General features: G+C 45.9%; 1 protein-coding gene across 4 annotated transcripts in view; it reads left to right on the top strand.

Annotated features, from left to right (window-relative positions):
• The window catches only part of LOC145350763 (1-phosphatidylinositol 4,5-bisphosphate phosphodiesterase beta-4-like), a 451,544-nt gene that overhangs the window by 365,416 nt on the left and 58,887 nt on the right, over nt 1-27,241 (top strand). For all 4 annotated transcript variants that reach the window (XM_080200036.1, XM_080200037.1, XM_080200034.1 and 1 more), the window contains one exon: nt 5,037-5,102. In XM_080200036.1, coding sequence (XP_080056162.1) covers nt 5,037-5,102 — 66 coding nt within the window. The remainder of the gene's footprint in view (nt 1-5,036; nt 5,103-27,241) is intronic.

Raw genomic sequence — 27,241 nt, 5'->3', positions numbered from 1 at the left:
CATTTTCTGCTGAACGGTGACCCATATATATCAGCGTTCATGAGGGAATTAGAAACTAGAAGCAGGAGTAGGCCATTCGCCCCTTCGAGCCTGTTCCACCATTCATCTTGATCATGGTTGATCATCGAATATAATATCCTGATCCCCCCCATAAAATGATAATTCTACAGATCGATACGCCTTCAGGTTCCCTTTCCTTTAGTTTCACGGTTTGTTTCGGTCCCCTTCTCTTTGCCAAGTAACTATTGTATGGCCAGAAACTTCATTCATTAACTTGATCAGGTGGTCATTATTGAAGTGTGAGCCTTGCAAGTGTATTGCAGTTGGCTCTTTAGCCAAAGCTTCACCTTGCCTTCCATATCACCAAGCAAGTGTTTCCAGCAAGGGTTGTCAGATGATATAATTCACACTCGGAACGCTCACCAACTTCCCTCCCGCACACCACAGTTCTGAGGCTAACTATATCCGTCCCAATACTATTCCTGATGGAACCATCGAACCCATCCAGGGATCAAACATTAAGACCTGGACCCACAGCTGTTGCATCTGTCAGGGCAAGGAGCAAATTCAGAAATCGTCCGTTGCCCCCCTCGAAGAGTTTCTGCCCCTGAGCAATCTTGCCAGAGTTCCTGTGGCACTGGCTACCCCCCCCCGACACCAAGGAGTAGCCAGTTAACCCAGTGGCAGGTTGGGGAGACTGCCGGGATCCTCCCAGCATCGGATGGTTTCCAGTGAGTCAGGCTGGTGGCCTCCTGGTGGTAAACTGTGAGGTCCTCAGGGGCCCCTTACTGGCCCTACGGAGGGCATATGTTGTGGATCCTGTGTATGATCTGCTTCCTTTATGCATATTTCTGCCCATGCAATTACATTTAAATGATAAATTTTTAGACGCATTAAACGCAGTAGGCATGCTGGGATTAGCCTGAAGGATTAACTTGAAAAATAGACTGCATTCTTTCCAAGTACAATGCTAGAAGAAACATGCCCTTTCATTAGCTAAAACGAAGTTTTTCATAAAGAACTCCTGCCGAGGCTGCGACATATGGATGGAGATACTTTGGAATTGTTAGTTCAGTCCAGAGTATGTTTTGAGTTTTTTACCCAGCACAGGACTAGCTCTTGCCTGCATCTCTCGCTCTTCCCCGCTCTTTCTTTCTTTCTCTCTCTCGCTCTCTCTCCAGTCTTTTTCATTTTCTGCAACATTTTAATTTTAAATTCTGCTCAATAGAAGAAATTTAACGTATCAGTGCCGCCTCCGTCTATTCAGAGGAATGAATGGACCCTATAGCTTGTAAAAATAGAACATAGAACACTACAGCACAAACAAGCCCTTCGGCCCACGAGTTGCGCCAATCACATCAACACCTACCAATCTATAGACCTATCTATAACCCCCAATCCCATAAAATCCCATATACTCATCCAGAAGTCTTTTAAAAGACCCCAGCGAGTTCGCCTCCACCACCACTGACGGCAGCCGATTCCATTCACTCACCACCCTCTGAGTGAAAAACTTACCCCTAACATCACTTCTGTACTTTCCTCCCCGAACCCTAAATCTGTGTCCTCTCGTAGCGACCATTTCAACCCGGGGAAATAGCCTCTGAGAATCCACCCTATCTATTCCTCTCAACATTTTGTAAACCTCTATCAGGTCGCCTCTCAACCTTCGTCTCTCCAGGGAAAAGAGACCCAGCTCCCTCAACCTAACTTCATAAGGCATGCCTCCCAGTCCAGGCAACATCCTTGTAAATCTCCTCTGTACCCTTTCAATAGCTTCTACGTCTTTCCTATAGTGAGGCGACCAGAACTGCGCACAGTACTCCAAATGAGGCCTGACAAGGGTCTTATAAAGGTGAAGGTCGCAGTCTCAGCCACAACTCCTTCCAGCAGATGGGTTTCTCCTCCAGAATGGTGACCCTTCGAGTTGTTAGCAATATTTTTACAAATTGATTGGACTTCTGTGGGCACCCCCCATTTTGAGAAGCCCTCACACTCCCCTACCAGCTGCAGCAGTGCCCATCTCTGCCAATGCGGCAGCTGCCCCTTGGTGCTGTGGGCCCTCATATTGGGCCTCCCCCTTTGAGCACCTACTCGGTCTCTTTAACCGCAGGGCACACGTGGAGACGGTCTGTTGAGGAGCCACTCTCCAGGATGGGACTCAGAGCCCGTCCTGACAATGTGGGGAAATTCCAGCTCCATCAGAAAAACTCTACAGTGAGGTATGTTATTGTTAGAGTCACCTATCCAGGAACTCTTTGGAGGTATCATGTATGCCTTTAAGTGATGTTTAAGCAGGATTGCTGCACATGAACTATTAAAATAGGTTATTTGGAATGTGGCAACACCTGAGGAGGGAACAAATGGGGCAAGAAACATTTTGAGACCAGAATCATGTCTTTTTTTATTCATTCATGGGACATGGGCATCGCTGGGGCTGGCCAGCATTTATTGCCCATCCCTAGTTGCCCTTGAGAAGGTGGTGGTGAGCTGCCTTCTTGAATCGCTGCAGTCCACGTGCTGTGGGTTGACCCTCAATGCCGTTAGGGAGGGGATTCCAGGATTTTGACCCAGCAATTGCGAAGGATTGGTGATATATTTCCAAGTCAGGATGGTGAGTGGCTTGGAGGAGAACTTGCAAGCGGTAGTGTTCCCATGTGTCTGCTGCCCTTGTCCTTCTAGATGGAAGTGGTTGTGGGTTTGGAAGGTGCTGCCTAAGGATCTTTGGTGAATTGCTGCAGTGCATCTTGTAGATAGTACACACTGCTGTTACTGAGCATTGGTGGTGGAGGGAGTGGACGTTTGTAGATGTGGTGTCAATCAAGTGGGCTGCTTTGTCCTGGATGGTATAGAGCTTTTTGAGTGGTGTTGGAGCTGCACCCATCCAGGCAAATGGGGAGTATTCCATCACACTCCTGACTTGTGTCTTGTAGGTGGTGGACAGGCTTTGGGGAGTCAGGAGGTGAGTTACTCACTGCAGTATTCCCAGCCTCTGATCTGCCCTTGTAGCCACTGTGTTTATGTGGCGAGCCCAGTTGAGTTTCTGGTCAATGGTAACTCCAAGAATGTTGACAGTGGGGGATTCAGTGATGTGCTAAAAAACTGTGGTCTTTTGATTGTAGTGGAAGTTTCACTGTCCGCTTAATGGGAACCAGAAACGCTGGTGAAATATCCAAGGCGTGGAGAGATTCCCTGTTGCGTAGAAAGAGCTCAGGGTGCTTCACAGCCGATTAAACATTCCTGAAGTGTAGTCACTGTTGTAAATTCAAAGTATTTGCATATCTGGCTTTGTCCCAAACCTCAAGTTATCTACTCTTTTCAAATAGTGACCAAGTCAGAGTAATATAATGGCCGCGATCTCACCGACCATTCACGCCGTGCTACCGAGGTCAGAGAATTTGGCGCCCGGCCAAATTTCCATTCACTGCAGCGGGATGGGAAAATCCCGCCAACGTGAATGGCCATACTGCCAGCGGGATAGGGGAGGCCATAGCCGAGTTGCATTATCACTGGCCCATTAATCCAGAAATTCCACTAGTGTTCTGGGGACCCAGGTTCGAATCCCACCATAGCAGATGGTGGAATTTGAATTCTATAAAAAATGATCTGGAATTAAGAATCTACTGATGACCATGAAACCATTGTTGGAGAAACCCTTCTGGTTCACTAATGTCCTTCAGGGAAGGAAATCTGCCATCCTTACCTGGTCTGGCCTACATTTGACTCCAGAGCCACAGCAACGTGGTTGACTGTCAACTGTCCTCAGACAAGTAGGGATGGGTCCAGCCAGCGATGGCCATGTCCCACGAATGAATAAAAAAAAAAGTTCTGGCTGATGTCTGTAATTCACTTACTGGTCTCCACTACCCTTTATCCAATATTCAAGTCACACTTCAGTAGCAACTGTCAAATCACACTTTATCCCTGTTAAATTTTGTTAAGTTGATTCAAAAACAGTGGAGTAGGGAATTCCAAAGAGTTCTAATCCTCTTGGTGAAGACATTTCTCAGTCCTAAATAGCTTACCTCTTATTCTGAGATCGTGGGTGGGATTTTCCAGCCACGCTTGCTCCCAGGACTGGAAGGTCCTGCCCGAGGTCAACAGACCTTTGCTTTGTCCACTGAACTCACTGTCCCGCCCGCTCCGATTCCCACCCTGTGTCTGCTGGTTGTAGAACCACCCTCAGGCATGGAAAGGAAATCCCGCAATGCCTGCACCTCTGCGTTCATCTGCGCAGACGTCAAAGTACAGTTAATTTATTTGTCACAAGCAGGCTTACCTTAACACTGTAATGAAGTTACTATAAAAATCCCCTAGCTACCACACTCTGGCGCCTGTTTGGGTCAATGCACCTAACCAGCATGTCTTTCGGACTGTGGGAGGAAACCCCCACAGAGATGGGGAAAATGTACAATCTCCACACAGAAAGTAACCCAAGCCGGGAATTGAACCCAGGTCCCTGGTGCTGTGAGGCAGCAATGCTAACCACTGTGCCACCGTGCCACCCATAAATCCTGAAATTGCAATCAGTGGGTAATGACAGCAAAAGCTCACAGTCTGCCCCCTCAGAAACCCCTGCAAAGGTCTATGACTTGTGAAGCTCTATTGTCTGTGTCTAGATTTAGTAGTTTTGGGTCAGTATTGCAGTAACAAAGCTGCATCTGATATTTAACCAGCGACACTAGTGTAACGACTGTAATGTCGCAATGCGAGTTAAAAAGAAATCAAAGCCATCCGCAGAGGGAGACGGAACGTTCACCTGTCAACACTGCAGAGGCTTAATAAAGCAAAACTCCTCCCAGCTTTTGCTAATAGCAGTCTGCATGCTAAAGACTTTGCACTTGACTTTTTTTTGTGGATGGAAATAATGACCATCACGTCAACAGAAAGGTACAAAAGATGGCTCTGTTAGCGCAAAGCAATGGGATAATTGATGTCACCTCTTCATAACAGGGCATTCCCTGAACTCCCATTGCAATTATGGTGTTTTCTTTGGTTGCACACAGTTGAAATGGTTCTGTTATTTCATGTTCTAGGCCTACCTGAAGTTATTGAAGAAGCAGCAGAAAGACCTGGCTGCATTAAAGAAGAAACATGCCAAGGTATGTGTGTACTTTTCACATCTTCAGGCACTGGGGGAGGCCAGTTAGCCCCTCTGAGTTAGTCCACCATTCAATTAGTTAATGGCTGAACTAAAATCTAACTCCATATTTGTTCCATGGTCCCTTTTACCTTTGCTCAGCTGAACTCTATCATAGAATCCCTACAGTGCAGAACCAGGCCATTCGGCCCATCGGGGCAGCAGGGCGGCACAGTGGTTAGCGTTGCTGCCTCATGGCGCCAGGAACCTGGGCTCAATTCCCAGTTTGGGTCACTGTCTGTATGGTGTCTGCACATTCTCTCTGTGTCTGTGTGGGTTTCCTCCGGGTGCTCCTGCTTCCTCCCGCAGTGCAAAGATGTGCAGAGGTGAATTGGCCATGCTAAATTGCCCCTTAGTGTCAGAGGGACTAGCTGGGGTAAATACATGGGGTAATGGGGTAGGGCCTGGGTGGGATTGTTGTGGGTGCAGACTCAATGGGCCAAATGGCCTCCTTCTGCATTGTAGGATTCTATGAGTCTGCACCAACTCTCCAACAGAACACCCCACCCAGATCCTATCCCTGTAACCCCAAATGTTTGCCCCACTAATCCCCTCTACTCTTGGGACACAAAGGGGCAACTTAGCACGGCTAGTCCACTTAACATGCACATCTTTGGACTCAGGACATCAATTTCAGTTTAAAATTAACAATTGAGATAGCGTCAATTGCCGTTTTCGGAAGAGTATTTCAAACTGTTACTTCCCTTTGTGTGAAAACATGTTCTATAATTCCATTGCTCTAAGGTCTGGTCCTTTGAGATGATGTCCCCTCAGTCCCAGACTCCCCAACCCGTGGAAACAGCTTCTTCTCTATCTACCCGAGTTTCCTCCCATCTCTCCTACCTGCTCCCCTCAATGTCTCAAAACTTAAACCAGGTCACCCTTTAACTGTTTGAATTCTGGGGAGTATCAGCTTGTTGGCAGGATCTTTCTTGGTAATTTCAACCTCGCTGTTAATAGGATCCAGGTTGGTTGATGAATGCTCTGGGGACCTGGTTTCAAATCCTACCATAGCAGATGGTGAAATTTGAATAAAAATCTGGAATTAAAAATCTGATGATGATCATGAAACCATTGATGTAAAAGCCCATCTGGTTCACTAATGCCCTTTAGGGAAGGAAATCTGCTGTCCTTACCTGGTCTGGCCTACATGAGACTCCAGAGCCACAGCAATGTGATTGCGTCTCAACTGCCCTCCCATGGAAACTAGGAATGGGCAATAAATGCTGGCCCAGCCAGTGATGCAAACATCCCCTGAACAAATAAAACAAAAATTTTCCTGTGATTAAGGTTAGCAGAGTGGTTAGCATTGCTGCCTCACAACGCCAGAGACCTGGGTTCAATACTAGCCTCAGGTCACTGTCTGTGTGGAGATTCCCCATGTCTGCGTGGGTTTCCTCTGAGTGCTCCAGTTTCCTCCCAAAGCCTAAAGATGTGCGGGTTAGGTTGATTGGCCATTCTAAATTGACCCTAGTGTCGGGGAATTAGCAAGGTAAATACGTGGGGTCACAGGAATAGGGCCTGGGTGGGATTGTGGTCAGTGCAGATACATTGGGATGAATGGCCTCCTTGTGCATTGTGGAGATTCTATAAAACAAATGGTCAGTAAAATCAATGAATTAAGGATGGGGTGACATCTCCTGGTGAGTCACTGCATCTGAAACAAGATGTCAAAGAAAACCTAACAAACACTAAATCAAAATGTCACCCTGGGGGACAGGGAGGAATGTTGATGCACCCAATTTCCCCACGGCACCCACCAGTCACGGAAGGCTTAACACGTGCCGGTGGACACCACCTTTCCCCTCTCCAAGGCCAACCAGCCATGTATATAGCCATGGTAGAGGGGCAGATTGTCAGACTGAACAACCCCCTTGGCCGCCCGCTGTCTGGACCTGTTAATGACCAATTTGGCCAGGCCTAGGACCAGATGTTCCCAATTTACACGTGCTCAAAGACTATTAATATCATCTCCTGTTTCCCTGAAGCGTTAACCTACCATAAGAATGTATCTGATAAAACTTTTGATTTGGTTTGATTTATTGCCACATGTATTAGCATAGAGTGAAAAGTATTGTTTCTTGCGCACTAGACAGACCAAGCATACTGTTCATAGAGAAGGAACAGAGAGAGTGCAGAATTGAATGTTACAGTCATAGCTAGGGTGTAGGAAGGATCAACTTAATGTAAGATTAGTCTTACATTAGTCAAAAGTCTGATGGCAGCAGGGAAGAAACTGTTCTTGATTCGGTTGGTAGGTAACCTCAGACTTTAGTATCTTTTTCCCGACGGAAGAAGGTGGAAGAGAGAATGTCCGGGGTGCGTGAGGTCCTTAATTATGCTGGCTGCTTTACTGAGGCAGTGGGAAGTGTAGACGGAGTCAATGGATGGGAGGCTGGTTTGCGTGATGGACATTAATTCTTGGGAGTTTGGTTATGATCCTAGTTTGTTTTATCAGTTACATGATGTGAATGCAGCTCTTATCGCTGTGAAGAATCCACTTTAAGCAATGAATGAGTTGCACTTCTTACAAAAAGGATCATTTTGAGAGGGGAAACCACTATTTTGTTGCCTAACAGTAATAGCACAGATGCAAGATGTGCAAAGGGGCAACATGGCGGCATAGCGGTTAACACTGCTACCTCACAGCTCCACGGACCTGGGTTTGATCCCCAGTTTCAGTAACAATCTGTGTGGAGCCTTGCACATTCTCCCTGTGTCTGATTGGGTTTCCTCCAGGTGCTCCAGTTTCCTCCCCCCAATTCAAAGATGTGCAGGTCAAGTTCTTTGAACATGCTGAATTGCCCCTTAGATCCCGGGATGTGTAGGTTAGAGGGTTTAGTGAGGTAAATATGTGGGGCTATAGGGATGGGGGCTGGGTGGGATTGTGGTCGGTGCAGATTCGATGGCCTGAATGGCCTCCTTCTGCACTGTGGGGAAGGCAACATTTTCCGAATTGAGCTGTTTTGCTTCTCTCTGGAGTTAAAAGATTAAAATATGAATCATGTTGCAGAGGCTATTAATATCTATGAAAACAGCCTCAAGGTAGGAACGATAATGTAACTGTTTAACATTCATGTTATGGCTTGTAATCTTACTTATCTCTGCTCAGTAATCGTTGGGTGAAAGGACAGTGTTCCTACGTGTGGCGATGCCAGATCTTTGAAACATAATAGGAGCTGGAGTGGCCATTTGGCCCATCAACCCTGCTCCACCATTCAACAAGTTAGCGTCTGATTGCCCACCTCAGCTGATCTCCTGACATTGTCACCATTTCCCCAAAATCCTGTCAACCTCTGACTCAAACATACTCAGTGAGTGAGCATGCAAGCCTCTGGGGTAGAGAATTCCCGAGGGTCCTATGCACTCCCCCACCCTCCCCTCTACCCATGGAAGAAATCCTCCTCAGCTCCATGAGAAAGTGATCCAACGCCTTGTCCTGACACTGTGACCCAGTATTCTATATTCGCCAATCAGGGGAAACAACCTCTCAGTGCCTACCCTGTCAAACCCCATAAAAACGTTATTTATTTCAACGAGATCGCCTCTCCTTCTTCTAAACTCCAGGGAACTTAGGCCTAGTTTACTCAGTCTCCTCTCATAGGACAATCACGCGAACCAGTCAAATTGTTCTCACTTACGTGACACACAAAAGCATGGAGGAGTCCTTCAGCTGGTAAATGCCCTACTTTAAGATGTGCAAGGTGAGAAATTTGTCCAGATCGAGATTAAATGGAAGGGACATTAGTTGGATTTCTTTATGGGCATGGACCCAGTATCTGCTGTACTCGAGTAGATCCAGAAGAGAAACCTGGGCAGATCTCCAAAGTCTGCAAGCAAATTATCTCTGGCAAGCATTACATTGAGGTTTAATATCTGGACATGAATAATATTTCAAGTGATGTTATATTTGGATCAGCGCTTCAGTGCGATAAGAACTGGTTTAGCATTTTGCAAGATTATGCTAGGTTTTTAATCTTGCTTGCACAAATTTAGTTAGCATTAATACTTAGCATTAATAATGTAAGAATGTATATCCTTTGTCAGTGGGAACAAATCTTAATGAATAAAATATTGAAAACACTTAACTTTATTGGTCATAATGAAGGTATGAATGTATTTTCTTTGCAATTCTAGCTCACCTAATGTTTTAATGTCAGCCGTGGCTTAGTGGGTTCTTGCCTTATGTGGGTTCAGGTCCCACTCCAGAGGCTTGGGCACACAGCTGGTTTAGGGTGGTATTGAAGGAGTGCAGCTCTGTCAGAGGCAAACTTACCAAAAAAGTTCTAAGTCCCAAACAAGCATGAAAACAGGAAAGAATCACACTTATTTGGGGGGGGGAGGGGGGAGTTAAAAATGGAATTTTACCTCAATATGTCAAAAAAAAAGAACCTTGATCAGTCTTCCACCAGCAGGAGGAGAGGGCATGGCCTAAGCTTGCGGAAAGCCGGCTGATAGCAGCGGAGGGCGACATTGCGCTTTCCCATTCACTGCCTCCCTCAGCTATAGCTGGACTTTGTCACCCACAAGAGGAAACATAGTTTCCAAGTCCACCTTGTCAAGATCATTCAGGATCTTGGATACTTCAATCAAGTCATTCCTCACGCTTCTAAACTCCAGTGGAAACAAACCCTTAAGACACTTACGTCACCTAAGTAGTTGCTTAGGCTTAGGGATCGTAACATAATAAATAGAAGCAGCGATAGGCATTAGCCCTCTCAAATCTGTTCTGGCATCTGATAAAGTCATCAAACCTCATCTTCAGTTGCCTTTCTCCTCTTGATGTCCCCGTATATCTTTGAGATCAAGCGATCTCGGCCATAGAGTGGACTCAACAAGTGAGCATTCAGAACCCCGTAGGGTAGAGAACTCCAAAGATTTGCAATCCTCCATGTGAAGAAATCCCTTCTAACCTCAGTTCCAAGTCACCGTCCCATTATCCTGAGTGTTCTGAAATTCCCCACCTGGGTTTCCATTCAAATCCTTTCAGAATCGTATATGTTTCAGTGAGATCCGCTCCCATTCCAGCAAACCCAGCAATAAACTACAGGAGAGAATAACATTTATACCTAACTGTCTCCTCACCGGAAGTTGATATCTGGCTTTTTACAACAAGATTAGGAGCGCTGGCTGAACTCTCTTTTTGCAGGTGAACTCTTTAATGCTTTACTGCCTCACTGCTCCCTTATGGGGAGGCAATGACCTCACTAGTCTATTAATCCGGAAACTCAACTCATGTTCTGGGGCCCTGGGGTCAAATCCTGCCATCGCAGATGACACAATTTGAATTCAGTAAAAAAATCTGGAATTAAGAATCTGCCGATGACCAGGAAACCATTGTTGGAGAAACCCATCTGGTTCTCTAATGCCCTTTAGGGAAGGAAGTCTGCCGTCCTTACCTGGTCTGGCCTACATGGGACTCCAGAGCCACAGCAATGTGGTTGACTCTCAACTGCCCTCTGAAATGGCCTAGCAAAACCACTCAATTCAAGAGCAACTAGGGATGGGCAATAAATGTTGGCCAGTCAGTGATGGCCCATGTCCCATGAATTAACAAAAAAAGTGCTAAAATAAAACTGAATTATTCACTCAAGAAATGTGGCTGATCTTTAGGGGCAATTTGTCGTTCATGTGTATTATTGACACTAATCTGAAAATGTAGCCTGCAGCAAGCAATTAGGAAGGCTAATGGAACGTTGGCCTTTATTACAAGAGGATTTGAATACAGGAGGAGTCTTGCTTTAATTGTATAGAACCTCAGATAGAGCGCATCTAGGATACTTTGTGCAATTTTGGTCTCTTTACCAGAGGAAGGATAACACTGTCATGGAGGGAGTGCAACAGAGGTCCACCAGATTTGTTCCTGGGATAGTGGGACTATCCTGCAGAGAGAGACTGGGGAAGCTTTATCTATTTTCTCCAAAATATTGAAGAATGAGACATGATCTCATTGAAACCCACGGAATACTTAAAGGGATGGACAGAATAGATGTGGATAAGGTGTTTTCCCTGGGTTGGGGGAGTCCAGAACCATTTCAGAGTAAGGGGGAAACCACTTAGGACCAAGATGAGGAGAAATGATTTTGCTCGGAGGGATGCGACTCTGCAATTTAAGTTTTAAGTTTAAGATTTTAAGTTTATTTATTAGTGTCACAAGTAGGCCTACATTAACACTGTAGTTAAATTACTGTGAAATTCTCCCAGTCACCACACTCCAGTGCCTGTTCGGGTACACTGAGGGAGAATTTTGCACGGCCAATGCACCTAACCAGCTCATTTTTTGGACTGTGGGAGGAAACTGGAACACCCGGAGGAAACCCACGCAGACACGGGGAGAACGTGCGGACTCCACACAGACAGTGACCCAAACCAGGAATCGAGCCCTTGCACTTTGAGGCAGCAGTGCTAACTATTGTACCACCCTGTAATTCTTTAATCCAGAGGGCAAGCTCCATCATTTAGCATGTTTAAAGCACAGATTGACAGATTCCTAAATACAAGTTATATTTTATTTATTTGTCATAAGTAGGCTTACATTAACACGGCAATGAAATTACTGTGAAAATCCCCTCGTGGCCACACTCTGGTGCCTGTTCGGGTACACTGAGTGAGAACTTAGCACGGGGAGTGCACCTAATCAGCATGTCTTTCGGACTGTGGGAGGAAACCCGAACGCCCAGAGGAAACCCAGGTAGACATGGGGAGAATGTGCAGGCTCCATACAACAGTGACCCGAGCCAGGAATCGAACCTGGGTCCCTGGCGTCATGAGGCAGCAGTGCTAACCGCTGCACGAGTGATGTAAAGGAATGTGGGGATGGTATGGGGAAAAGGCATTGATGATCAGCCATGATTATATTGAAGGGCTGAATGGCCTATCCCTGTGTTCCTATGAGATTATACACTCAAAATGAATGTTAGTGGGAAAAGAAATAGGTTAATGCCTCTTAAAATAATGGACAGGAGACTCTGATGTGCAAGTGATAGTCCAGATTTCCTACCAGAGGTACAGTAGATGATGAATCAAGCCAGCCCAACACTGTGAGTGGCGTCCCTGTTTATAATTTCACGGGTCAGCACTCACAGTAATATTTCAGGTGAGCTCTCTGGCAACAGGACGACCTCCAAGTTTGTCCTTGGAGAGTGAGTAATCGCGAATTGCTGCAGGATTTAATGCCAGGCTCCGGTGTCATGTCATTGGCTCCCGGACAATCGAAAGCACTTTTGTCTTTGGAGAGCTATCTTGCCTGTCAGTCAGTCCAGCGGGAAAGCAGAGAGCGCACCCTGCCCGCGTGGCGGTGGGGATACTGACGCCAGAGAAGCGAGGGAGGATTTTGTTTGGCACAGGGCAACTCCCGAGGCCTGAGGAAAGAGGGCAACAGAAGGAAATGGTCAGGGCGGTGAGTGTAAATCCAAACACCGTGCCACTATATTTGCCCTCAGTATTGGTTACTAATATTACCAGGCTGGTTAAAGTTTTTAGTATGCAATACCATTTACATTGGGCTCTCCCTCAGGCTGTAATCAATATTTCAACTGCGTACCAGTGCTTACAGGGAGATGATGGTGCAGTGGTGATATCATTGTGCCAATAATCCAGAGTTCAGGTTGGTGTCTTGGGGATCCAGGTTCAAATCTGACCACAGTTGGCAGAATTTAAATTCAATTTATAAATCTGGAGTGTAAATTCTGGAGTGTCATAGAGATTTACAGCAGGGAAACAGGCCATTCGGCCCAACATGTCCATGCCGCCCAACTTCTTCCACTACTCCAGCCCCATGTTTGGTCCCTATCCCTCAATACCCATGTAACTGTTTAAATGCTTTTTGAGACAAAATTGTACCCATCTCTATTACTACCTCAGGCAGCTCGTTGTAGACACTCACCACCCTCTGTGTGAAAAAATTGCCCCTCTGGATCCTTTTGTATCTCTCCCCTCTCACCTGAAACCTATCCCCTTTAGTTTTAGACTCCCCGACCTTTGGGAAAAGATGTTGACTATCTTGCTGATCTATGTCCCTCGTTATTTTATAGACGTCTATAAGATCACCCTTTTCCCTGGAGTGTAAGGGACACTCCGGAGAAAAAAGTCCCAGTCTATCCAGCCTCTGCTTATAACTCAATCCATCAAATCCTGATAGCATCTTAATATATCTTTTCTGCACTCCTTCTAGTTTAATAATATCCTTTCTACAGTAGTGGTGACAATGAAACCATTATCGATCGTTGCAAAATCCACTTGGTTCGCAAATGTCCACTCAGTTTTTGCTGAAAAAAAAAGAGACATAGAATCCCTATAGTACAGAAGAGGACCATTCAGCCCATTGAACCTGCATTGACAGCAATCCCACCCAGGCCCTGTCCCCATAACCCCATGTAGTTGAAAGAGACTCAATACGTGGACATCTTGTTTTTCTCTGCAAAGGACAGAACTTTCTGTATATGTGTGGCACCGAGCATGTGTAAGTGACCCACACAGTGCGCCCGACTGATATTGTTAAGAACATAAGAAATAGGAGCAGGAGTAGGCCATCTAGCCCTTCGAGCCTGCTCCGCCATTCAATAAGATCATGGCTGATCTGTCGTGGCTCAGTTCCACATTCCCGCCCTCTCCCCATAACCCTTAATCCCCTTGCCTATCAAAAACCTGTCAACCCGCATCTTAAATATGTTTAGCGAGGCAGCCTCCACCACATCAACGGGCAGAGAATTCCAGAGATTCACCACCCTTTGAGTGAAGAAGTTCCTCCTCAACTCCGTTCTAAACCGCCCCCCCTTTATCTTGAGGCTGTGCCCCCTAGTCCTACTGTCCCTTCTGAGCGGGAAAATTGGTTTCCAGTGTAATTCATAGTTTTGGTTTCCATAAGCAGATTTCATATTAAACAGGTCTTGGTGCACACCCATACTGAGCTAATTAAGTCAAGGAATTGGCATCGCTGTAGTTCTGGGGTAGGTCCTATGGTTCAAACCTGGCCCTCATAGTGAAAGTTAATTTTGTTGACTCTCGGCTATGTTACTGGCTGACACATGGCACTGAAGCCATTGCAAAAGAGAGAAAAGGATCAACCTTCTCACCATAGGAAATAGGAGTGGAAGAAGGTCATCCTCAATCCAATCGAGTACTCAACCCCCAATCCCCTGTGATCTCACCTTCTGCATCAGACTTTTACGTGGCACCTTGCCAAACATCTTCTGGAAGTCTAGATATACCACATCCACAGGTTCCCCATTATCCATCTTGCTGGTTATGTCCTCAAAGAACTCGAGCAAATTTGTCAAGCATGACTTACCCTTCATAAATCCATGCTGACAATGGCAGATTGAGCTTTGTCTTTCCAAATGTTCACTCATCTTCTCCTCAGTGGTTGATTCCAGCAACTTCTCCACCACAGAGGTCAAGCTTCCCTACCACCCACCCTCCTTCCCGGCTTTTACACATGGAGCAAGTTCTGCTGTAGCTAACTCACTAAAAATCCGCGTCATGACCCTTCACCCCTGTGGTCACTGACTCGCTTTGGTTCTCACTCAAACAACGCCTCAGTTTTAAAAAGCTCATCCCTGTTTGTGTGAATCCCTCCATGGCCTTGCCTCTATCCTCCCTCAGGGTAATCTCCACCAATGCCACAGTCCTGTGGGATAAACCTCGTAGCAGTGAAGGCCATGTCTTCACCTGCCGATCAATTCCCAGAGCTCAGGAATTCCCTCCCTCAACCTCACTGCCTCCCGACCTCTCTCCCCCCGCCTGTGGCACCTAATTCTTTGACCAGATTTTTGTCATCCAGTCCAATGTCTCCTCATGTGGCTTAGTGTTATTATCATAGAATCTCTGCAATGCGGAAGGAGGCCACTCAGTCCATCGCATCTGCACTGACCACCATCTCACCCAGGCCCTATCCCCATAACCCCGCACATTTACCCTGCTAATCCCCCCGACACTGGGGTCAATTTAGCGTGGCCAATCGGCCTGACTCACATATCTTTGGACTGCGGGAGGAAATCCGAGCACCTGGAGGAAACCCACGCAGACACGGAGAGAAGGTACAGTCTCCACAGAGACAGTGACCCGAGCCTGGAATTGAACCTGGGTCCCTGGCTCTGTGAGGCAGCAGTGACCATAAGACATAGGAGCAGAATTAGGTCACTCAGCCCATCGGATTTGCTGTGCCGTTCAGTCATGGCTGATATTTTTCTCATCCCCATTCTCCTGCCTTTTCCCATAATCCCAGATCCCCTCATTAATCAAGAACCTATCTATCTCTGTCTTAAGGACAGTCAGTGACCTGGCCTCCACAGCCTTCTGCGGCAAAGAGTTCCACAGATTCACCACTCTAGTTGAAGAAATTCCTCCTCATCTCTTTTAAAGGATTGTCCCTTTAGCCTGAGGTTGTGCTCTCTGGTTCTAGTTTTTCCTACAAGTGGAAACACCCTCTCCACGTCCACTCTATCCAGGCCTCTCAGTATCCAGTAAGACTCCCCCCCCCCCCTCCAATCCTTCTAAACTCCAATGAGTACAGACCCAGAATCCTCAACTGTTCCTCACACAACAAGCTCTTCATTGCAGGGATCATTCTTGTGAATCTCCTCTGGACCCCTTCCAAGGCCAGCACATCCTTCCTTAGATATGGGGCCCAAAACTGCTCTCAATACTCCAAATGGGCTCTGACGTGGGCCTTATACAGCCTCAGAAGCACTTTCCTGCTCTTGTATTCCAGCCCTCTCAACATGAAAGCTAACATTGCATTTGCCTTCCTAACTGCCGATTGAACCTGTAAGTTAACCTTAAGAGAATCTTGAAAAATGAATCCCAAGTCCCTAACCACTGTGCCTCCGTGCTGTTACATTAAATTCTGTTTCTCCAGTGAAGTTCCTTGGGACATTTCATGATGTTAAAGGTTCTAAATGAACACACACAGTTGATATTTTAGACAAAAGATAATCAAGAGACCATTCATCTAGAATAGAAACAGTAATTCCAATGGTAACAGAAGTGGAACCCGGTGAAATTATCTGAATTGGTATCCAGGCTTAGCTTCCACAGATAAGGAACTCTGATGTTAGTCATTGCAGGGTAAGTCATACAGCTGTGAGTTGGTGAAGACAATTCCTGTTGTATAATTGAATCTTCGATTCATTGGAATTCAGACAGCCAAATCAAGCTTTTTTCGTTGATTCCTAATTGTTTCCAGCTGTTATCTCCGCTCCTTTTGCGTAAAGGGACTTTTCCATTGTGCGAATTGGCACAAAAGCAGCACCACCTGTGGTCACGTAGGTGGTCTGAACGTCAACATTTCTCCTCCATTAGCAACCAGCTCCCAATGACGTCAATGTTCTTCTCAATCCGGACAACCCTTTGTCACTGTTGGATTTGATTTTGGATTACTTTCCTACAGAGTTCTTAGAATCGTAGAATCCCGACAGCGCAAAAGGAGGCCGTTTGGCCCATCATAGAAGATAGAACATTACAGCGCAGTACAGGCCCTTCAGCCCTCGATGTTGCGCTGACCAGTGGAACCAATCTAATGACCCTCTAACCTAAACTATTCCAGTGTTATCCATATGCCTATTCACTGACCATTTGAACACCCTTAAAGTTGGCGAGTCCACAACTGCTGCAGGCAGGGCATTCCACGCCCTTACTACCCTCTGAGTAAAGGACCTACCTCTGATATCCATCCTATAACTACCACCCCTTAATTTAAAGCTGTGTCGCCTCATGTTAGCCATCACCCAGACCCTATTCCCGTAACCCCTCACATTTACCCTGCTAATCCCCCTCACACTAGGATTAATTTATCATGGCCAATCTCAACCTAATCCGAGGAAACTGGAGCACCCGGAGGAAACCCACGCAGACACAGGGAGACTGTGCAAACTCTACACAGACAGTGACTCGAGGTCAGAATGTAACTAGGGTCCCTGGCACTGTGAGGCAGCAGTGCTAACCACTGTGCCGCCCCACTCTTGTTTGCTATTTGGGGCCCCGCATTTCAGGAAGGACGTGGAGACTTCAGAAAGGATGCGGGAAAGATTGATGTGAACAGTTACAGGGTTGAGGGCCTTCAGTTGCATGGATACAAGTTGGGGCTCTTCTCCTCAGAGAAGAGAAAGTCGAGAGGAAGTTTGACAGAGATGTTCAAAGTCATGAAGGGTCTAGATGGAGTGGATGGAGGGAAACCACTGCCTTCAGTGGAAGGGTCAAGAACCAGCGTGACAAAAGAATTAAAGGGAGAAAAAAACCATGAGGGAAAAAAAAACATTTTACACAGCGGGTAGTTACAATCTGGAATGCACTTTTATTTATTTATTAATGTCAGAAGTAGGCTTGCATTAACACTGCAATGAAATTACTGTAAAAATCCTGTAGTCGCCACACTCCGACGCCTGTGCGGATACTTTGAGGGAGAACTTAGCACAGCCAACGCACCTAACCAGCACCTCTTCCAGACTGTGGGAGGAAACTGGAGCACCCCCACACAAACACGGGGAGAGAACATGCAGACTCCGCACAGACAGCGACCCAAGTCAGGAATCGAACCTGGGTCCCTGGCGCTGTGAGGCAACAGGGCTAATCACTGTGCTGCCTCCACTTGCCTGAAAGGCTGTTGGAGACCAATTCAACCGTGGCTTTCGAGAGGGAATTGGTTCAGTTCCTGAAGGAAATTTGAAAAAAAACAGGGCTATGGGGAAGGGATAGATGAATGGGACTAGATAACTAGATAAATTGTTCCTGCCAGCACAAAATTGATGGGCCAAATGGCCTCCTTTGGTGTTGTAACAAAGATGTTTGGAGCAGGAGGAGGCCATTTGGCCCTTCAAGCCTGCTCCACCATTCATTACAATCATGGCTGGTCATCCAACTCAGTAACCATATCCTGGTTTCTCCCCATAACCTTTGATCCCATTCGCCCCAAGTGCGATTTCCAGCCGTCTCTTGGATACAAGCGACCATTCCAAGATTCTGTTTCTATGGGAACTAAAATGATTGACATACGACTTCACATCCCATCTCCTTGACAAAGGTACTCCCTCCACCTATTCAATGCTCATTGGTTAGAAAGATTATGACTGCGCAGAGGATTGGGCAGGTAGAGAAAGTACTTTGGATATAAGCCTGGCATTGGAAATCTGAGAAATGCGGAATAGTGCAGGTGCTGAAAGTCTGAAATAGAAACAGAAAACGCTGGGAATACTTAACAGGTCAGGCAGCGTCCATGGAGAGAGAAAGTCAGTCGAGTTAACGTTACAGGTCCGTGTCTTTGCATGAGAGGTAGCGCAGTGGCATTGTCGCTGGACTAGTAACCAGAGACCCAGGGTAATGCTCCGGTGACCTGGGTTCGAATCCTGCCACGGCATATGGTGAAATTTGAATTCAGTAAAAATAATCTAGAATTAAGAATCTTAACGATGACCATGAAATCATTGTCGGAAAAACCCATGTGGCGCACTAATGTCCTTTAGGGCAGGAATCCTGTTGTCCTTACCTGGTCTGGCCTCTGTGTAACTCCAGAGCCACAGCAATGTGGTTGACTCTCAACTGCCCTCATGGATGGGCAATAAATGCCAACCCAACCGGCGACACCCACAGCAATAAATATTTATTTCTGGGAAGAGTTAGAGATTGAATAGGTTAATACGTTCATTCAGAGATGAGCGATTGGCCCTGTGATTCCAAAGGCTTACTTTTGTGATAAATTGACTCTCAGTTCTATTAATTAGACATCACAAGTTTCCTGGCCTTGCGTATTTGAAGGAATAAAATGAACAAAATATTAGATTTTAAATGTTGCCATTTCTCTTGCTGCCAAATTTTATGAGGTGTGATAGACAAAGGCATTTAAGACAGAAGTCCAGGAAGGGAAAAAAAAACTTCAAAATGGGGGCAAGTTTGCTCCTAAATTTCCAGTGGCACCCGAATATAGAAAATAAGCAGGAGTAGACCATTTGGCCCCTCTCCTGGGATCCCAAACATAACAAACCAAGCAGCAAATAACTGGGAAACCATTCCCCTGCTAATCCAAGAGAGATTTAGGCCCTGATTTTATTGGGACAGGCGAGGCTTGCAGAATAACGTTCCCCGTTGACCTTGGGTGTGATCTTACGAGCCTCGGGTGAGCGTGCCGGCAAAGTCAGGGCCTAACACTCTATCTCAGAACCGTAGCTGTGCAGAAAGAGACTATTCGGTCCATCGCGCCTGTGCTGGCCCTCAGTAGCAGCAATTCATTCTACGCCGCTCCTTCATCTTCTCTTCATAACCCTCCCTTTCCAATTTCCTCTCAAACACCCCGACTGAACCTGCCTCCAGCACGCTCGCGCTCAGGCAGTCTATTCCACATCCTAACCATTCACTGAGTAGAAATATTTCTCCTCAAATTCTCCATTGCTTTATTTGTGACAATCGCCTTAAATGGGTGCCATCTGTTTGTTGAGTTCTTCCACCAACGGGAATGGTTTCTCCCAATCTGCTCCGTCCGGTTCCCTCAGGATTTTGAACACCTCCATCAAATCTCCTCTGAGGAAAAGTCACAACATCTTTATTCTATCCCCATTAATAGAAGCAGAAAAACATAGAAACTGGAAGTAGCGGTAGGCCATTTGGCCCTTCGAGCCTGCTCCACCATTCATTTTGATCATGGCTGACCATCAAATTCCATATCCTGTTTCCCTCCTCTTCCCTCCATTTCCCTTGATCCTTTAGCCCCAGAAGCTATATCTATATTAGAGCTATATATATATTGTATATAGAATAACACAAAAGTTCTATTCCAAACTGTGCGGTGTAAATCATAGAATCCCTACAGTGCAGAAGGAGACCATTCAGCCCATCTGGTTGGCACAATCCCACCCAGGCCCTCTTCCCACATATTTACCCTGCTAATCCCCCTGACTCTAAGGGGCAATTTAGCATGGCCAATCCATTTAACCGCACGTCTTTGGAGCGTGGGAGGAAACCGGAGCACTGGGAAGAAACCCACGCAAACACGAGGAACAAACTCCACACTGACAGTGACCCGAGGCCGGAACCGAACCCAGGTCCCTGACGCTGTAAGTCAACAGTGCGAACCAATGTACCACCGTTCCACCCACTGCACAGGTTGTATCGAATTATTATCCTAACTTCTGTGCTTGCCAACAGCATGCAAGCTAATTCATTGCTTATGCGCATCAGGCTACCCAGTTGTGCGTCATTCTTCTGACTGGGATTAAAATCCCAATGAAGATATTGGCATCTGCTGCCTGCTGACACTGACGTCTTTCTCACGGTCTGGGTGAAAGGCTTTTCTTTGGATCTTAAGCACAAGAAAGAATTCACAGACTCTTCCTTCTTTGTGTCGCAGTGTATTTTTTTTCTGAAATAAGCAGCGCTTTTAATAAATCTACCTTTATTGCGTCAGCCACTGGAAAGGAATTGTAATCCCAGATTGTGTTAACTGAAGGTGAAATGAGGTCCGTGTTGAGCTAACTAATGGTTACACTTGCGTGAAGGCAAAACCCATTTTTATGTTGACTTTGTTTGCTACCTTCCATTGTCGTTAGTCTTGATTTATTACATTTCGTAGAAGTGAGTCAGAACAATCCAGAGTAACGAGGATACCTCAAAATGGTGGCTGTTAAATAGTGGTCAAGATTTTATGGCTTCATTTGTGGGAGACCGGAAATTTCCGCCCAAGGTCAACGGACAATTCCAATGTCCGTCCCTCACCCGCTAGGATTCTGTGGCGGGCAAGGCGGTGATCTGGAAGAGCATTGTCAGCTCCGACTCCTTCCCTTCAGGACTGTTGTCCCTGTAATAAAAGCAAATCACCGCGGATGCTGGAAACTGAAACCAAAAGAGAAAATGCTGGAAAATTTCAGCAGGAGATTTCACCCCCCCCCCCCGCTCAACATCTTCATCTGTCACAGCTCACCCTCTGATTTCAACTTCCCTGCCCTTTGGCCATTCACACCTTCTATTCTCTCTATGGACTGCCATTAGCAGCCTTTCCCCTGGTTTCGATGGCTATGACTCAGCTTTCATTCCCTCCCCCTGCAGTATAAAAATCTCCCACTTTCTATGCCCTTCAGCTTTGACAAAGGGTCATCTGGACTCGAAACATCAGCTTTTTTCTCTCCTTACAGATGCTGCCAGACCTGCTGAGATTTTCCAGCATTTTCTCTTTTGGTGTCACCACAATTCTTCTTTCCTTCCCAATGCACCCAGAGTGGATTTTTTTTGAGACCACGGGTGGGATTTTACAGCCTTGCTCGTCCAGAAACCTTCAAATCCCCGAGATCAACAGATCTTTCCATTATCTGCCTCTTGCCCGCTCCGATTCCTGTGGCAGGCAAGCTGATAAACTTCTGGCCCACATCTAGAGGGGTATACTTGCATTAGAAGCAGTTACGAGAAGGTTCACTATTCTCATTCCTGGAATGAAGGGATTGTCTTACGGGGCAAGGCCCTGGACAAGATAGAAGCAGGGAGGTTGTTTCCACTGGCAGATGAAACTAGACCTAGGGGACAGAGCCTCAGAATAAAGCGGAACAGATTTAGGACTGAGTTGAGGAGAAATTTCTTCACCCAAAGGGTTGTGAATCTGTGGAACTCCCAGCCCAGTGAAGCAGTTGAGGCTACCTCGTTAAATGTTTTTAAGGCAAAGGTAAATTGTTGAACAGTAAAGGAATTAAGGGGTGGATGGGTGAGTCGAGCTGAGTCCATGAGAAGATCAACCATGATCTTATTGAATGGCGGAGCAGGCTTGAGAGACAGATGGCCTACTCCTGCTCCTGGTTCTTATGTGATCCTTATTGAAGCATGTAAGATTCTGAGGAGGCTGGATTGAGTAGATTCTGAGAGGAATCGAGAACTTGAGTGCACAGTACAAAACTGAAGGGCTTCTCGGTGAAGATGGCGATGAGGTGGAATTTATTCTCTCAGAGGGTTGTTAGAATGTGGAATTCTCTTCCCCACTGGAGGCTGAATCATAGAATCCCTACTGTGCAAGAGGAGGCCATTCGGTCCATTGAATCTACACCAACCCAGCCCCACCCAGGCCCTATTCCTGTAACTCCCATATATTTACACTGCCAATCCCCCTGACACTAGGGTTAATCTGGCATGGCCCAATCAACCTAATCCGCACATCTTTAGACTGTGGGATGAAACTGGAGTACCCGGAGGAAACCCACACTGACACGGGGAGAACATGCAGTCTCCGCACAGCCAGTGATCCGAGGCCGGAATCGAACCCGGGTCCCTGGCGTTGTGAAGCAGCAGTGCTAACCACCGTGCCGCCCGCATTACCTTTGACAAAATAAATGAATCACAAGCAGATTGCGTACGGGATTTTTTTTTTTGCATTTCATTATAATTGTGAACAGTTTATGTTTAAAGTGGGATGTTTGCAGTGTTGGAGACCCCCATCGTCAAGAGCTCGAAGTGAAATCTGAAAAAAATTCTTTGCGTCAGCTTGAAAAACAGTAACTTTTTCACTAACAAATGGCCATTTCCTATCATATAGCTGAACGTACCAACAGGTATTCAAGAAGGAAATCGTAAAGGGGAAAGACATGTTAATTATGATTTGTATGTCATGTTTACTTAGAATTTGTGTTTGATTGCAAATTGGTGCTGCCCTTTTCTGGGAGCAGAGGTTAATTACTTATTTGAACAGTACTTTGTCCAACGCTCCTGGATACGCTCCGGGGAATTCATCTGGATTCCATATTTCCAATTTGCGTCATATGCTTAGTGTAACGTCAAGGAAGGCAGTTAAGGGAAGCGGCTTTTGGTAGAGTTCAGTTTCATGTTTACCATGGTTTTTTTTTATTCATTCACTCATGAGGCATACAAGATGATCAGAGGGTTAGACATGGTGGACGGTGAGAGCCTTTTTCCTCGGATGGTGATGGCTAACACGAGGGGACATAGTTTTAAATTGAGGGGTGGTAGTTATAGGACGGATGTCAGAGGTAGGTTCTTTACTCAGAGGGTAGTAAGGGCGTGAAATGCCCTGCCTGCAGCAGTTGTGGACTCGCCAACTTTAAGGGCGTTCAAATGGTCAGTGGATAGGCATATGGATAACACTGGAATAGTTTAGGTTAGAGGGCCATTAGATGGGTTCCACTGGTCGGCGCAACATTGAGGGCTGAAGGGCCTGTACTGCGCTGTAATGTTCTATGTTCTATTCGTGGGACACAGGTTGTCACAGGCTGGCCACCATTTATTGCTTATTGTTTGCCCTTGTTCAGAGGGCAGTTGAGAGTCAACCACGTTGCTGTGGCTGTGGAGTCACATGTAGGCCAGACCAGGTAAGGACAGCAGATTTCCTCCCCTAAAGGACATTAGTGAACCAGATAGGTTTTTACAACAATTGACAGTGGTTTCATGGCCATCAGTAGATTCTTAATTCCAGGTTTTTTTTATTGAATTCAAATTCCACCATCTGCCGTGGTGGGATTCGAACCCAGATCTGCAGAACATTGGCTGAGTTTCTGGATGAATAGTCTAGCAAGAAGACCACTGGGCCATCACTTCCCCAATAGGGTTACTGCGAGTCTTGACAATTTTCTATTAATTTACACAGCTGTATATATCACTTATCAAGCCCATTTCATAAAGAACCTGATTCTAATTAGATACTATGTACTAATGTCCCAAAGTTTGACAGTTGCCACTACCTACACCATCTGTATTTATCATGAATGCAACCTTTATAAGGCAGATATGGTCTAAAGCTCTTGGGGCTAAAGGGATCAATTGATGAGGGGGGGTGGGGAAGGCAGGATCAGGTTATGATCAGCCATGATGAAGATGAATGGTGGAGCAGGCTCGAAGGGCCAAATGGCCTACTTCTGCTTCTCGTTTCTCTGTTTCTATATCACTAACCCCTAGTCAGCGTGCTAGGCATCAGTTACAAGGTATGAAGTGCACCAGCTTTTTCATAAAAGTTCTGTCTAAACCATATTGAAAGGTTTCTCTTACTTAAAACATCAGTTTTTGCTGCTGTGTTCTTGGCGTTTGTCACTGATAGGAGTTGAAAGTCATACCAAAAGGAGCTAGAATTGCACAGGGACTTGATTCTTTTAAGGAACTCCATGAAACCCGTGGCTTAAAAACCCACCTGGTTCGCTGATATCCTTTAGGGAAGGAAATCTGCCGTCCTTACCTGAAACAAAAGCAGAAAATGCTGGAAAATCTCAGCAGGTCTGACAAAATCTGTGGGGAGAGAGAATAGAGCCAATGTTTCGAGTCTACTTGGTTCCTGAACCAGCTCTGACAAAGGGTCATCCAGACCCGAAACGTCGGCTCTATTCCCTCCCCACAGATGCTGTCGGACCTGCTGAGATTTTCCAGCATTTCCTCCTTGATTCAGAATCCAGCATCCGCAGTATTTTGCTTCTGTGTTATGCCGTCTGGCCTACATGTGACTCCGGAGCCACAGCAATGTGGCTGACTCTCAACCGTCCTCAGACAACTGAGGAATGGGCAATAAGTGCTGGCCCAGCCAGCGAGGCCCACCTCCCAAGAATGAATTTTTGAAAAAAGTTCTCGGTCGTCATAGCGAAAACTGGTGGGGAGCATCCCGACATTTGTCTTAACTCACAGCTGGCAGTGCCATCCACTTCCTGGCTGTCTCCCATGGTTAACAAGGCCAACAGCTGATGGAGACTACAGGGAGTCCTCATTGACTGACCACACTGCTATGATACCAGGCCATCGGAAATTGGAAGCTTCGATGAGCAATTGGCAGCTGTGCTTCCAGCTGCCTAGGCTCTGGAATTCCTGTCCTATACACCACCCCCTTCCCCCATCTCCACCTCCCCTCTACCCTTGAGCCATTCCTTAAGACCAGTCTCTTCAACCAATCTGGCCTAATAACCTCCTGAAAAGGAAAATGTTGGAAAATCTCAGCAGGCCTGACAGCATCTGTGGAGAGAGAGTAGAGCCAACGTTTCAAGTCTGGATGACCCTTCATCACAACTAAAGGACAAGATTTATGCTGTAACCCCCCAGGGGGAGGGGGACAGGGGGTGTAATTGAGTAAGATATCGTAGACAAAAGGACAAAGGGATTGTAAATGATGGTTATAAAGGCTGAGAATGGCCCTACCAACAAGCTTTCCATCTTATTCCTCCTCCCTCCATCACTCAACTCATTAAGACAATTTGCCACATACCTCAGGTTCTCATTTGACCTTTGTTCTGCCACTTACACATTCTGATCTCTTCATGGACGCTATTAGCACCATTCTCAGCCTTTACTAAATCATTTACATTCCCATTGTCAATTTGTCTATGATATATCACTCAGCGCCCCACCCCTTACTTACTGTATAAATCTTATCCTATTCTCTTTGTCTTTAGTTCTGAAGAAGGGTCATCCTGGCTTGAAACGTTGGCTGTATTCTTTCTCCACAAATACTGCCATACCTGCTGGGATTTTCCAGCATTTTCCTGTTTTAGTTTCAGATTCCAGCATCCGCAGTGTTTTGCTGTAATATCTCCTCGTTTCCAATTATGTTTGATAACACTTGTGAAGCACTTTGGGATGCTTTACTGTGTTAAAGGCATTGTATAAATGCACATTGTTGATGGCCCTGCTGATACACTAAGATAGTTCATAAGATATCAGAGCAGAATTAGGGCATTCGGCCCATCGAGTCTGCTCTACCATTCAGTCATTGCTGATGTGCTCCTCATCCCCATTTTCCTGCCTTCTCCCCATAATCCTTCAACCCATTCCCAATTAAAAATGTCTAACTCCTCCTTAAATTTACTCACTGTCCCAGCATCAACCGCACTTTGGAGTAGCAAATCCCACAGATTCACAACCCTTTGGGAGAAGTAGTTGCTACTCAACTCTGTTTTAAATTTGCCACCCCTTATCCTAAGACTATGACCACTCGCCCTAGAGTGTCCCACAAGAGGAAGCATCCGTGTCTACTTTATCCATATCTTTTATCCCCTTGAGTATCTCAATTTGATCTCCCCTCGTTCTTCTAAATTCCGAGGCGTACGGGCCTAAACTGTTCAATCCCTCCTCATACGACAGACCCCTCATCTCTGGAATCAATCTAGTGAACCTCCTCTGAACTGCCTCCAATGCCACTACACCTTCCCCCAAATACAGGGACCAGAGCTGTGCGCAATATTCCAGGTGTGGCCTCACCAATGCCGGGACGATTTTAACCCCACTATATATACCGGCACATGGTGTTAGAACAAATGCGCATTGAAGAATGCATCGCAATGGTTTACAGCTGCGTTCTTGTTTATCGGTAGTTATTCAATGAATGAAATAACAGTGATTTGCTGAAGTGTTCATATTTGAACATCTAATATTTCAATTTGCTTTTTTTTTAAATCAAGCCAACATTTTTAATGACTGACGGGAGATGTTTGGTTAGAAATTTTGACAATTCAGTGCGTTATATATCCCCAGACCCACAAACCTAAATAATTCCAACGCTGATACAGATTATGACTGAAACCAATTACCTCATTGTCAGTTTCTATCCAGGCCGTTTTGGAATGAAAATTAAATCATGCAAATTGATGTTGAAATTATTTTATTAGAATCTTGTTTTGGCTGTGGTTCAATTAAGGCAGTCATCAACTGACTTTCCATCCTAATCATTTCAACGTAAAGGCTTTACAATCAGTTTATGTGCCGCGATGGAAATTCGCAGCGTTAGTGGTCAGATGTGAACGGTTTGGGAGTGATCAGTCATTGATGGCCAGTTTTCTGATCTGAGGCAGACGCTGCACACACACACAACACGTCAGATCCTGTCGAAGAGGTTTACGATGTGGAGATGCCGGCGTTGGACTGGGGTAAACACGGTAAGAAGTCTCACAACACCAGGTTAAAGTCCAAACTGTTAGACTTCAACCTGGCTTTGTGAGACTTCTTATAGAGGTTTACAGCATGGAAACAGGCCCTTTGGCCCGACTTGTCCGTGCCACACTATTTTTTAACCACTAAGCTAGTCTCAAATGCCCATATTTGGCCCATATTCCACCTTACCCATGTAACTATCTAAATGATTTTTAAAAGTCAACATTGTACCAACCTTTACTATTACCTCTAGCAGCTTGTTCCAGACACTCACTGCCCTCTGAA

The sequence above is a fragment of the Carcharhinus amblyrhynchos genome, chromosome 12 (genome assembly GCF_965287045.1).
Source record: "Carcharhinus amblyrhynchos chromosome 12, sCarAmb.v2.hapA, whole genome shotgun sequence".
In the NCBI taxonomy this organism is placed as follows: domain Eukaryota; kingdom Metazoa; phylum Chordata; class Chondrichthyes; order Carcharhiniformes; family Carcharhinidae; genus Carcharhinus; species Carcharhinus amblyrhynchos.
The sequence above is the reverse complement of the archived record's forward strand: the minus strand, read 5'-3'. Positions and strand labels throughout refer to the sequence as shown.